The 13761-nt window shown below is 39.0% G+C and overlaps 1 protein-coding gene across 1 annotated transcript; it reads right to left on the reverse strand.

Annotated features, from left to right (window-relative positions):
- Positions 1-1284: 1284 nt before the first annotated feature.
- On the reverse strand, positions 1285-13400 carry stmn2b (stathmin 2b). Its single transcript, XM_006635694.3, has 5 exons — positions 13212-13400; positions 7922-8017; positions 5666-5838; positions 3434-3625; positions 1285-2684 (listed from the first exon to the last, which is right to left on the reverse strand). Exons 1-5 carry the CDS (start codon positions 13228-13230, stop codon positions 2625-2627), a joined length of 540 nt encoding a protein of 179 aa, XP_006635757.1. The 5' UTR covers positions 13231-13400; the 3' UTR covers positions 1285-2624.
- Between the last annotated feature and the right edge of the window lie 361 nt (positions 13401-13761).

Below are 13761 nucleotides of genomic sequence, written 5' to 3' on the forward strand. Positions count from 1 at the left end.
GAGATTTCCTTTTAACTCAACTGGCTGGGTCCCTGTTGAGTAACGCCAGAGGCTCGGGTTCAAGTCCCCAGCGGTTGGGGGCTGACCTGAAGTGGCAGCAGCAAGGGCGCATACCCATGTGAACCTGAGAGCGCTACATTGGTGTTAACAGTGGGATAAGATAGCCCTTAGCTGAGGATTGCAAATTAAGCGGGGAGTGTGTAACACATACGGTTGACATTACAGGTTGTGCGAGCCGGCTTACCAGCTTGGTGAAGTCACCGCCCTTCCCTGTGAATAGCAGGGACCGCAGCCACCGGGTTGATGAGAGATTTCCCTCAGCTCAACTGGCTGGGTCCCTGTTGAGTGACACCGGAGGCCCGGGTTTGAGTCCCCAGCGGTGGGGGGCCGACCTGAGGGTGCATACCCACGTGAACCCAAGAGCGCTACAATATACTCCAATTATTGTCCTTTGTAAAACATATAAAGCAGAAACATCTTACACTCATGATGAAATATGTCAGTGACTTAAATTACTTAGTGCTTGTCTCATTATTTTATTTACTTATGTTACTTATTTTTTTAAACCTAGTTATAGATCTTTTCGAAATGCAAGTGCAAGAATCAGTAGATCTAAGATGAGTGGGGTGTGGGTGGGGGCTCACATTGCATTCCCACGTGTATGCAGGCAGAAAGTCGAACAGGTTGGCAAAGTGTACACACTGAACACAGACACACTTCTTTCAGCTCACAGAACCCCAGCCCTTTATTCGTCACAGCTTGCTCACAGATATATATGGGGAAATAACACAAATGGGACGCAAGAAATGCAGGCAGACAAGAAATCTTCCAAGAGCTGCGACAAAACGAAAGTGAGAGAGCTACGTGCATTGAATGCTTAGCACTCATTCGCCTTCCAGATTCAAAAGAGCAACAACACATCTACCCAGTATCATCTGCTCCTCCCCCACAAACATACACACACACATACAGTAGTAGAGGAGAGAAGCCCCAAACTCCACCGATAAGATTTCTTCACGTCTGTATCACATCTGTAGCACGCCAGCTTTGTGTGATGGATGATGTATGCACAAAAATGCTATCATTTTGGCTTTCTTCTATTCTTCCATAGCCAACACTGCACGTACCCTTACAGAGGGGCTGTGCTGTATACATAGAGGTCCAAAACTTCTCTTTGGCCTTTTCACACTCTAGCGTCAGTACGCACATCTTCATGAAAACATTCCCCATTCGGATTTGCACTGGGGATCTTTTCATTATCTCACAAAAATAATACAAACTATAGCTGATCGCAATATATATATTGTTACTTCAACAGGTTATACAAGCAGCAAAGCTTTATACCTTTTGCACATCCATGATTATATGAGATCTCTCACCCCCAACCAACTGTGCAGTTTCACCTCTACAAACCATTTATAAGACTGGGTCTAAAGCTCAACACAAAAAATTGCACAATCTCCGTATTAATGCTTAAGTAAAGGACCACTGTCCAGTGTGCAAAACGTTTAGAGTAAACTCTTCCTTTCTGCCTGGATTAAGGCAAATTTTGTAGTTCCTTTGAAAAATGATGGCAGTGACAGAATGTTTCTGAGTCCATCCCATACAAACACACACACATCTCCCACCATTTCCTATACCAGAAGGAAAATTTATCTGATGACACAAAGTGTGATTTTGTTTGAAGGGAATATTTAAGATGAAGAATGGAAGAGTAAAAAATTAAACACTGAAACATAAATACAGAAAAATATGCACCCCTTTTTCTTAAATTAAGAAAATCAATTTCTTTTAAGCCATACAGGAAGTGATCACTAAAACAAGTGCTAAGTCAAATTTACTCATTTGTTCAACTTCACATGTATGAAGTTATTTTAATCTGGCATTTCTGAGTTTCAGATTATTATACTGTATATGAGAGACATTACAACTCCATCATTTAAACCACACATAGAGTCCAAAAAACAAAAGGACAGTTTTTTTGGTTTGAAGCATGCAGGTTGCACAACACTGTTTTGAAAGGGAAACAACAGGTCTATAAGTATGACAAGATATTACAGTAGCTGTAAAGTAAAAAAAAAAAACACTATTCTCACTAATGCTTGTTTTCACTAGAGATGCTCATTTTCCAGTCACATTCATTCTTATATTTAACCCTTAGTTTGAAAGACAGGGGAGCACAACATTAGAGTCAGCTAGCTAATTGAAACAGACCTCTAACTGCAGCTTACAGTGCAATACAATCCCTACCCTGTGCCTTACTTTGAACAGATACAGAAACCGATAGAATCAGAAGACCAGACATCGCAAAGTCAGCTAACTGGCAACTCACAACATCAAAGCCTGTTACAGGAAACGTCAGATTAAAATTAAAATAAATTAAAAAATGCACATTGTAGTACTCTCATTTTTTACATATATAACAAAAAAGGAAGTATTTACAAAACAAGATCCATGTTCACTTTTGTTCAACATCAAGCAAATCATTCGTCTGAAAGGAGTGCGTCACGTTTGATTATGCTGATAAGTGTTGGAGCAGCGTCTCCCACCCTCTGGACACCGAAGGCTTTCTGTCTGCGCTGTGCTAGCCGGGGAGTGAGGCAAAGATGGCGCAGGCCCGCGGCTCATGCTGAGAGCTCCTCCATCAGCTCTTTGTTCCTGCGCACCACAGCTGCATGTCTCTCCTAGCAAGAACACACAACAGTCAGAGTGACCAGAAGCCCTGGCACCCTCAGGGCTGGTCCCAATAGTCCCAAAACCAGCTGGAGAAAGTACTACAGTAATTACCAAGACAAAGACAAAATGTGGGAGTAATGTGATAATCATTACTTAATTGTTTGCAAAGTAAATCATGGTAATTGTACATTGGAGCTTTATGCTTAAGTCATAATATACACAACAGAGAAATAAAAGTGCATATAATAACAATAATGATTGCATTTTTGTAGTACTTTTCATGCAAAAATTATCCCAACATACATCAATATTGAAGGTGACCTCCTTTATCTATTATTGAGGGAAGTACATTTTTTTCAATGCAATCGATTTTTCTAATCAAACACAATTACAAGGAAAGCATACAAGATAATTTTGAAGCTATCTGGCTCATATGAACCACCTTCTTAGGAAATATGTGCAATGTGGAGCAACATCATTTGGTACACAATAAAATTGGGACTATGAGGAGCTTATACTCATGACAAATGACAAAATTCATAAGTTGGCATAGGAATCATGCAGCGTGCTCCTACATTTTGAAATCAACGCACACCTGCCGCTATTCCTTATGTTCATGTGCAATCCTTTCATAGCTCCATATATTACATAATTGTATTTGTAATATTTCCTAACTTCTTAAGTCCGATATATGAATCTAACCCAAGTGGAACATCTGTTTTTTCTGAAATCCCTAATGAACACAAAGTCTGTCTACCTTCTCTTGCAGGCGCTCCAGGAGTGCAGCTAGGTAGGCCTCACGGTTCTCCTTAATCTGCTCCATCTTCATTGTTAACTTCTCTTCAGCCATTTTGCTGAAGTTGCTGTTCTCCTCCAAGGCCTTCAGGAGCACATCTCTCTCATGCTCCCTCTTCTCAGCCAGAGCCTTCAGTATTTGAGCTTCCTGGGACTGGAGACAGAAACATTTTTACAGGTCCATCAGCACCTACAAGCATGTTCTGCATGCTGCAAACTCAAATCATACGAAGGGCAACAATTTATTAGTTTGCCCTTTTTAAAATTTTACATTTCCCAAGACCAGTAGAAAAAGTACTATAGTAATTATTAAGACAAAGAAAACACATGGTACTAACATCGTAATAATTACTGAATTGTTCGCACAGTAAATTATGGTAATTGTAGATTGCAATTTTATGCTTATGTCATAATATACACAACACAGAAATAAAAGTGCATTACTACCGCACTTTACAATCCTTGATCAAATGTTCTAGAGGATCAAAATGATAGAGGTAGTCTTGGATTATGTCTAGCGGTGTAAGTACTGTAAGTACTAATGACACCCTGGATAGGATGCCAGTCACTCACACCAGGGCCAGTTTTCCCAGAAGCCAATTAACCTACTTATTGATAATGAAAAGTGATAATGAACCGATACTGATACCAATAATGAACATCTAGCATCACTTCTACTCTGTGCTGTATTGTCAGGGAGTGCCTTTCATTACAGGACTGCTAGAACATCTTGCAACAAGTTTGACTGAACATTAGTGCACTGCTGATGTCTTTCTGTATTAACATGCTACATGGTTTATAAATTGATATTGTAGCTCTCTCGGGTTCATGTGGGTATGCGCCCTCACCGCTGCCACCTCAGGTTGGCCTCGAACCCAGGCCTCTGGGTTACTCAACGGGGACCCAGCCAGTTGAGCTAAAGGGAAAGCTCCCATCAGCCTGGCGGCTGCGGTCCCTGCTATTCACAGGGAAGGGCGGAGACATCACCGCACTGACAAGCCGGCTCGCACAACCTCTAATTTTGGCTGTATGCGTTACAATATAAAACTGAAACTTCTGACAGAATATTTTCAGAAAAAGATCAGATTCAGAAAGTGGCATGTATAAACTAATATTTTTTCAACTGTATTTCACTCCTCAGTTTATAATGAAACTGTACCATAATAGAAGATACAGTACTACACTACAGTATGCTGTATGTTTTGCAACTTAATTTTGTGTGGCAAGTTTTAAAACATGGATTCTATACACCCAGACATGGATGTAGGCAGAAATACAATTTAAGTTTTAATGATTTTGTATGCATTATTTAAAACACTCTGTTATGAAGGAAAGACACACTAAAAATAATCTGTCTCATTTTGTATGCTGAATGGCTTGAACTTAATTAACATCTAATAGTGTGTGCTGCCAAACTTTTATGGTTGACATAGCTCTTTTCAGTTCACTCATGTCAAAAGAGACCCCAGGCATTAACTTAAATAAGGAAAATGGATCTAAAAATATTTTGAATTATCCATCCTCTCAAGGTCTTTTATCCAGTACAGGGTCACAGAGCCCAGCCCAGCAATGTGCACTAGGTGGGATACACCCTGGATGGGATACCAGCTCATCACAGAATTAAAATTATAAAATTAATAATGCAATATAAAAAGCTAAGGTAAATGACAACAGATGATCAGCACACATTATCAACATATTCCTATTAAATAGGAAAATGAATATGAAAACGAATCATTAAAAGTGTTGATCTCTTGTTTCTAGTCTTTTTCTTAGTTTTTCCTTGGGACACCCTGTACTATCTCTAAGGTTTCCCAAGGGGTCTCAGGACCCTTGCTTGGAAGCCTGCATGTGACAATACATTTTAAATTCAGAACCCTCTTTGTCATCTTATTCTAGAATAAAGTATCAATGAAGAATTTAACTAAATTATTCCTCTTACAATTTTGGTTTGTGTAGCTCTCTTCAGGAAAATGGCCTCTATTGAAATAAAGTGCTGTGTGGACTAAACATATTTGACTCTTCATGGTTTTATAAACTTTTATTCATTATTTACTTAGAATTGTGTTTTCTCTTGCCCTTGAGTCATTTATGAAGGATGTGAAGGCCTGAATCTTAGGTTATCTTTATCCTGTTATCTAAGAAACACAAATACAGTACGCTGAACAGATGCTCAGGTCACTGTGACACTCACTCTCCTCCTGTCCTCAGCAGCTTCCAGCTTCTTCTGGATGTCTTCCAGGGAGATGTCCCTCTTCTTCGGGGCAGAGAGGTTGTGGGCCACTTCTGACACTGGCGAGGGCGGTTTCAGAATCACTTCAAATGCTTGGCCAGAGGCCCTCTTGTTAATAGGTTTGACCTCCATATCTGTCAAAGGGAAATGACATGACAGCAAGACAACGATGGACACATTTCTAAACAACTGAGTCATACAGATATTGATGCCAAACTTTACTCGCTGTGTGTGGCTTGCAAGATACTCTGCTGTACAAAAGCCGAACTGAGTGGTGTAGAATACCTGCAATCTAAGTGAGGACAAAAAGAGTTTATCCCCTCTGAATGGCAAAGCCCAATACTCAGAATGATAAACAGGACCATATCATATCCTTGCAGAATTTTCAAATTTCAGATGGAAGTTTGTAACTGAAATTAATGAGGAATGATGACAACAAAACCACTTTCACCTCAGCTGTTTTAAATCATAATTATTCTCAATGACATTTTAAAGCAATATCTATCATACTCAAATCCCTCTCTTTTGCATTTCATCTGATTAATCCATCCTCCACCCCATCTCCACATTTGCAGCTACACCCTGTGTAACAGTGCCCTCCAGAATTATTGGTACCCTTAGTTCAAGGCTATGAAAAAATGTCTTTGTTATCAGCTTGATCTTACACTGGAAATATGAGGGAAATCTAACCTTTCAGTGGTATAAATATGAGGTAACATGCAGGCCAAACACCCTTAGTCATCCATCAACATGGGGAAGGCCAGAGAATACAAAAATGATATTAGACGAAAAGTTATGTCAAACAACAGCTCTGATGATCCTGCCTGGAAGAGGACACAAGTGTATTTCGCCCCCACACACAGTGAAGAAGATGGTTCGAGAGGCAAGACTTTCTCCAAGGATCACAGTTGGACAATTGCAGGAGTTGGTTGCATCCTGGGGTCACCAAATCTCCAAAACTACAATTAGACGCCACCTCCATGCCAACTATTTGGAAGGCTTACCAAAAGAAAGCCTCTGGTGTTGTCAAACCACAAACATAAGCACCTGGAGTACGCTAAACATTACTGGAACTTTGATTGGAACCGGGTTCTATGGCCAGATTAGGCAAAAATAGAGCTTTTTGGCAACAAACACCAGAGGTGGGTTTGGCATAAAAAGAGTCAAGGTCATGTAGAAAAGAACCTGATCCCCACTGTGAAGTATGGTGTTGGATCTATGATGTTGTGGGGCTGTTTATCTTCCGCAGGCCCATGGAATCTTGTTAGGATACATGGCATCATGGACTCCATCAAATACCAGGAGATTTTGGATCAAAATCTGGCTGCCTCTGCCAGGAGGCTAAGACTGGGTCGTGGCTGGAACTTCCAGCAGGACAATGATCCAAAGCATACCTCCAAATCCACACAAAAATGGTTCACTGACCACAGAAACAAGCTTTTGCAGTGGCCATCCCAGTGTCCAAACCCCACTGAAAACCTATGGTGTGAGCTGAAGAGGAGAGTCCACAAGCAAGGACCAAGGACTCTGAAGGATCTGGAGAGATTTTGTATGGAGGAATGGTCTCAGATCCCTTTATATGTGTTCTCTCACCTCATCCAGCATTATTAGAGAAGACTCAGTGCTGTTATCTTGGCAAAGGGAGGGTGCAGAAAGTACTAAATGCAGGGGAGCCAATAATTGTGACACGTGTTTTTGAGAAAAGGTTTCTTTTTTACAAGGATTTTTTTTTCTTTTAATAATTTTACCTCACTGAAAGGTTAGATTTCTCTCATATTTTCAGTGTAAGATCAAGCAGGTAAAGAACAAAGAATTTTTTTATCTCATCTTTACCAAGGGTACCACTAATTCTGGAGGGCACAGTAACTCATCTGTTTTTCTATTCCTCATAAAATTTTAGATAATATATTCTTCTGCAGGCAATTTTCAACAATATCTGAAAAGAGGTTTGAAGCTCTGTGGCTAAATATGTGTGAGGTAAATTCTAAAGTACAAACTTCTTTTCAGAGAGGTGAAAGGACCTCAAATTTTGCTGTAATAGTTTCTAACTGGATAATTCAACATTTCAAGAACAAAAGCAGAACTTGGAGGAATGTGGAATTGAGGAGGGAGTGGAAATGAGGATGGAAAATTGGGATGGCTATTAAAGGGGCTGCAAAAGAGATTTTATTATTTTTGTGTAAAGAATGTTTTTGGCAGGTGAATTCTTGGGCTTACCTTCAAATTCGCACACCAAGTTGTTGCGATGCTCCGGATAAAAACAGGAGCAGATGAGAGAGAGCACAGATAGCTCCTTCATTTTCTCTTTATATGCTGCAGCAGAAACAAACATCTTTTACAATAAAATAATAAATAACAATGATTTGTCCATTCAACATAAATTCCACATGTACCAAAATACAGATTTCTTTTCCCTTTTTTCTTTTCCCATTTTCTTCATGTTACTTGTTCCACTGTTTTTAATTTCCCAAATTCTAAATCTACAGATGGACTTGATTTGATGAAGTTATTTGTGTTCCATTAAGATAACATTGTACCTAATTAAGGCTTTGTTTTTCAGTTGCAATGTAATATTAATGCCGGGATCATTTTATAATGATTTCTACTATGCAGCAGGATAAAGCCATTAAGTGGCTTAATTATAGAAAAAGATGCATACCAAGGATATCAATTTAGAGTGCATGCCTGAGGGTGATTGTAAATAATTGATTTCCAAAAAGATCCAAGCAGCTTTGAAATTAGCAAAGTTAATCCAAAATTCAGTTCTACAATTACCATACACATTTCTAGGTTCTAGGTTATAAGAATGTAAAGATTTTTTGGCACTCTTGCTATCACCCACCCTGTCCGATTGCATGAGATTGTTGGCTGTTTCATTCATGGAGGAAAATGGTTCCACTGTTTGCATAACATTGGATGGCTTGTTTTTTTTCACAACGTAGAGTAATGGAGTAATTTAGATAAATATAAATTTGACTTCAAATCTGTATTAGGGCACTCAGTGTGTTTGAAGTCTACTTAAATGGGGTAGACAACATGATGCTGGCTATGTTATAAATGTGGGGAGGTGGGGGGTGTATAGGGTGTTTTTTATAGGAGCATAGATCTTTTTACAGTTCTGCAAGCATACAAATTGCCTCAATAATGAAGAATAAATCATATATGATTTAACATCTTAATCAGATTAAAAACAACAGCTACACAATTACGACTAACATAGAAATGCAAATCTGTGTACCTAATGGTTTTTGAATATGGCAGGTGCCCTCAAATTAGGATTTATATAATTTGGGATAGAAGATTCATAATATGAGTTTTCTTTTTAACACATTTATATTCCCGCATTTCATCCGAGTGGTGCTGGGGTTGTTCACTGTCCATAAGTCCTAAGTCAGGACACCAAAGTGCTCTCTCAAGGAAGGTCATAGAGGTGTACAGAACTGGCAGAACCTCCAGAAAATTCAACAACAAATTGTGTCACACTAATAAACTTCAGAAAACAATACCCCTTTGAGATATAACAAGATTTATTTTTATTAAGGTTTAGATAAAATCATTTTGCCACATGTTTCCAACACACAGAAATAGCAGTATAACAAAACAGCTGGCTTTCAACCTAAAGTATTTAATTTAATGTAAATATTATCTGTATCCCCTGCTTAAAACTAACAACTGGATAAGGACTCCTCCAAATTAAACATATTGAAAAAATGAAGGAATTTGATTTAATCATCCCCGTTTTGGTCTAATACAAAAGAGCTTAATGTAACTGAAAAACAAAAAATAAATATTTTTCCCCGATTTGAATACATCAACTGAAGCAAACCCATGGTAGTTTTAGGAACAAAGCTATTAAATTTAAGAAAAATAATTTATAATAATAATTGCTTACACTTATATAGCGCTTTTCTGGACACTCCACTCAAAGCGCTTTACAGGTAACGGGGACTCCCCTCCACCACCACCAATGTGCAGCATCCACCTCGATGATCTGACAGCAGCCATAGTGCGCCAGAATGCTCACCACACATTAGCTATCAGTGGGGAGGAGAGCAGAGTAATGAAGCCAATTCTAAGATGGGGATTATTAGGAGGCCATGATTGGTAAAGGCCAATGGGAAATTTGGCCAGGACATAGGGGTTACACCCCTACTCTTTTCGAGAAACGCCCTGGGATTTTTAATGACCAAAGAGAGTCAGGACCTCGGTTTTACGTCTCATCCGAAGGACGGCGCCTGTTTACAGTATAGTGTCCCCGTCACTATACTGGGGCATTAGGACCCACGTGGACCACAGGGTGAGTGTCCACCACTAACACCTCTTCCAGCAGCAACCTTAATTTTTCAAAGGATGTTTCCCATCCAGGTACTGACCAGGTACTGACCAGGCCCACACCTGCTTAGCTTCAGTGGGTTGCCAGTTGGGAATTGCAGAGTGATATGGCTGCTGGCCATATCTGCAACCCCCCAGTGCAAGCCAGAATCTAACAGGTGTCAGTGCCACCTTAAACAAATAAATTAAATTCAAGACATATTTTGCTATAACTCCTGCACTTTTCAAAGATGAAAAGTGGCAAGCCTAGTAATTAACCTCAGAATGGAACCAGGATTGTGATGATAAAGAGTTGATTTAATTCTGATCACACTGGGGTATCTTTAAAGTCAATAGCAGCATTCCTCTGCAAATATTCCAACACCATGACACAATCATTAAGGTTCTGAATTGACTTTTGATCCTTTCAATAGACACTTTTGCCTATATGCCAATGATATGATTTTAGTACCCAACAATAATGGCTCCAGACAGTACTTTCACACCTCTTCCAGAATTTATTTTTTATATTATTTTCTTAGTGTATATATTTTCCTCAAACATCATGTCAGATGTGCAAATATAAGTTTTTATATGCCTCATAATATTAAGTACCAGTATGAGATTCTTCACCTAATAGTCAGGGCTGGAGCTGTTAGTGTTGTAGCAAAATTAATTTCTCTGACCCCCATAGTTGAGCAAGTATTATCTGAGGAAGCAAACACTCAGGAGTAGAAGCCACTGAGAAGTTCTGATTCTAACCTCAGTGCAAATGACTGGTGCTCTTGGACACCTTAGAAATGTGCAACGGTTATACAGGAATCAGATGTAATATCCAGATATGTCAAAATATCTGCCAAAAAAAGATTTAAAAACTCCTCAGCAGGTAACAGAGTTCCAGTCAGAGTGCCTGCAGTGATCTGTCACCAACCAGCTACAGATTGTCAATACTGATCAGTAGGCTGCTGCAGAGGCCACTGTATGACCACCCCCCTGCTGCAGGGCTGGCCCAACTCCCACACTGCTGTCTGCTTGCAGAACAGCAACTCCAAAGGCAGGACCAAAAAGGTGCCCTGTAGTTTGTGATTGTCTCATACCAAAAACCCACCACCCATTTAACTACACATTCATCTGGGCTGTGTGCCTGAATCTACAGCACTCTATAGTGGCCTTAGATTTGAGGGCCCAGAGTTCAGTCAGTTTTTGGGTTCACCGCAAAAAAAGGGGCCTCTGGATTGCCTCCACTCTTTCGCAAGATTTCTTAAGTACTTTCTTTTAGGAATTCCATTGGCATATAAAAATGATTTAGTGACACACAGACAAATTTAATATAATCTTTTTAACTGTCTATGTGTATCGCTAGCCAGTAATGTATACTTCAGCAAATGATAAATAACTCTACCTATCAAGGGTATAATTGAGAATTATAGGTCGCAAAAAGATTAATATTGCAGCCTTTTCATCTGACACAAAATCTACATTTTCTGTTTTAATACTACCTATTTAAAGAGCAAGTAGAAGCTCAGGTGGATGTCTGTACAGGTCTACTAATCTGTCCGATGAACTAAAAACCAGCAAGCTTATTAACATCATAATACTGAATACTAATACATAATACTAAATACAACAGAATAAAGCAGGGCCTTTTTTTAGAGTCTCTGTTTATCTGTAGATATAGAAAAGTATGTTTCCTTCTAAAACAGTCTAATTATTTAAAGAAAATAGGATAAATACAGGTGCATACCACTTCCACACACGTTCTGTACAGTAAATCCATATTTCAGTCCTCTGTTCACTGTATTAAGATAAACACCTATACGTTAGTGATATTGTGATGGAATTGTACACGTAGACTTTTGTCCTCTTTAGAAATGCTGCACAGATATCTGCATTAATGTTAGAAAATATATTGGAGACTCTTCAAGGACTCATCCAGAATCTGAAACCACAGCTTTATAAAATTTCCAATTCTGATAATGTAGGTAGCCTTAAGAGGCCCAGTATAACTGTTATAGCTAACAAAGCAATGATATAGAAGAATAACTGAGCATAACGTCTTGTTAAACAGGTGCAAAGAAGGGTGGATACCCTTCGCATCGCTATCTGAACAATAGTCACGGAAAAAATTAAGGTAATATCCTTTAACAGACATAATGAAAGGACGGTTCACTGTTTATGCATATTACGGTTCTGCGATACAAAACGATTGTTCTATCGTTCATTTAACTAGATGACCCTGTTAGATACAGAATTACACTGTCACCTTCAGTGTCTGAGAGCAAGCAGATGATTCACAAAGGAAATGCATATGGATGGCGCACCTGCTGAAAACTGAAGATTCCGATCGATAATAAAATGACAATAGCCAAGCCACTTTTAATTCAATGCAGTCAAATTGTTAGTTTGTTTTAATCAAGGCAGTGCCATTGATAAGCAGTGATATTTGTAAATGAATTCAGTGAAAATTCTTTTGAAAGCGATGGCTTCTGTTTTTAACCTCATCTATACATAACATGCAAGTGTATTTAATAAAAAAAACACTGTCATGTGAATATTTAATTTTCTCTGCAACACATCCTTATTTTTATATTTAATGTCTTGGCAAATCTGGTTTTAATAGCACCTTATTCTCCCCAATCGTTAGTAAAACGCCCCGAAATCTTGAAGAGAGCGAGCTCTGGGTGGGGTCTCTCTGCATTATGCTGTAGTAGCATGTGCAGAGCTACTGTAGCGGGTGCGGCGTTATAAATAAGCGGTGGTGGTGCTTGACATTTCCAAAACCGAAATAAATTCGATCTCAGGTATGCACATAAAAAAATTGTTATGTTAAATGCAATTTAATGTAATCAGAATACGATGAAAATAACACGTCTTATTAAGCTCTGTATTCAACGGTGCAGGATCAAGACATTTCGGCCCAATTCATAAAATTAAAACCTTAAAAAACAACGACAATATAAAATATGACTTTTGTAAATAGGTGGTAACATATGCAATTCATTTCATTTTAAAATGCACATGTGTATATGCGAATTTCTTCTCATGCGTCAGTGCTGTTGCAATTGACCGCTCCCTTGCAATTGACAAAAGCCTGAGGTCCTTTGTGTTTCGGATGTCGCACCTACCTGTGTTAGATTTCATTGCCCCTTTTAAATTAGTAAAATATCCTTATTAAAATAATCAGCCTTCTCCTTACCCATTGCGGTTTTAGCCATGGTTGTGGGTACAGTTGTTCGGTACCAAGGAAAGCGGTGCAGTTTCAGTAAGCGGCTAGAGAAAGGACTGAATAAGGCACTGAGTCAGCAGATCAGCGCTCCGTGCGTAAGAAAGAGCAAGAGACAGGACTCTGTGAATTATTATCGCTTTTGTTCACAAGCAGATTGGCTGCCGTGGTCCCCTGACGCGCATCTTCAATCGAGAAACCGCCGTGCTACCGGCATCTTAAAAAACCTCCGACTGATTCTAGGTCGGAATTAGAGTTGAAATTTTAAATAGTTATAATAACCACCACACCCCTCTCATACCACATTTAACGGTGCACCTCAACCAACACCCTAAAAGCCCTGTGCATAACATTACTTTATTAGGTAGATATACTGAAATAAATAAAAATAAGACTGCTATTCAAGTTTTATAATAATATCTGGTGATTAATGATTATTTAAGGTTTTTTCTTTATTGTTAGCTTTATTCTGATTTATATACGGAAAAGCTTTTGGAGCTTTTATAAACGAGTGTATATGAAT

The sequence above is a fragment of the Lepisosteus oculatus genome, chromosome 10 (genome assembly GCF_040954835.1).
Source record: "Lepisosteus oculatus isolate fLepOcu1 chromosome 10, fLepOcu1.hap2, whole genome shotgun sequence".
Classification (NCBI taxonomy): domain Eukaryota; kingdom Metazoa; phylum Chordata; class Actinopteri; order Semionotiformes; family Lepisosteidae; genus Lepisosteus; species Lepisosteus oculatus.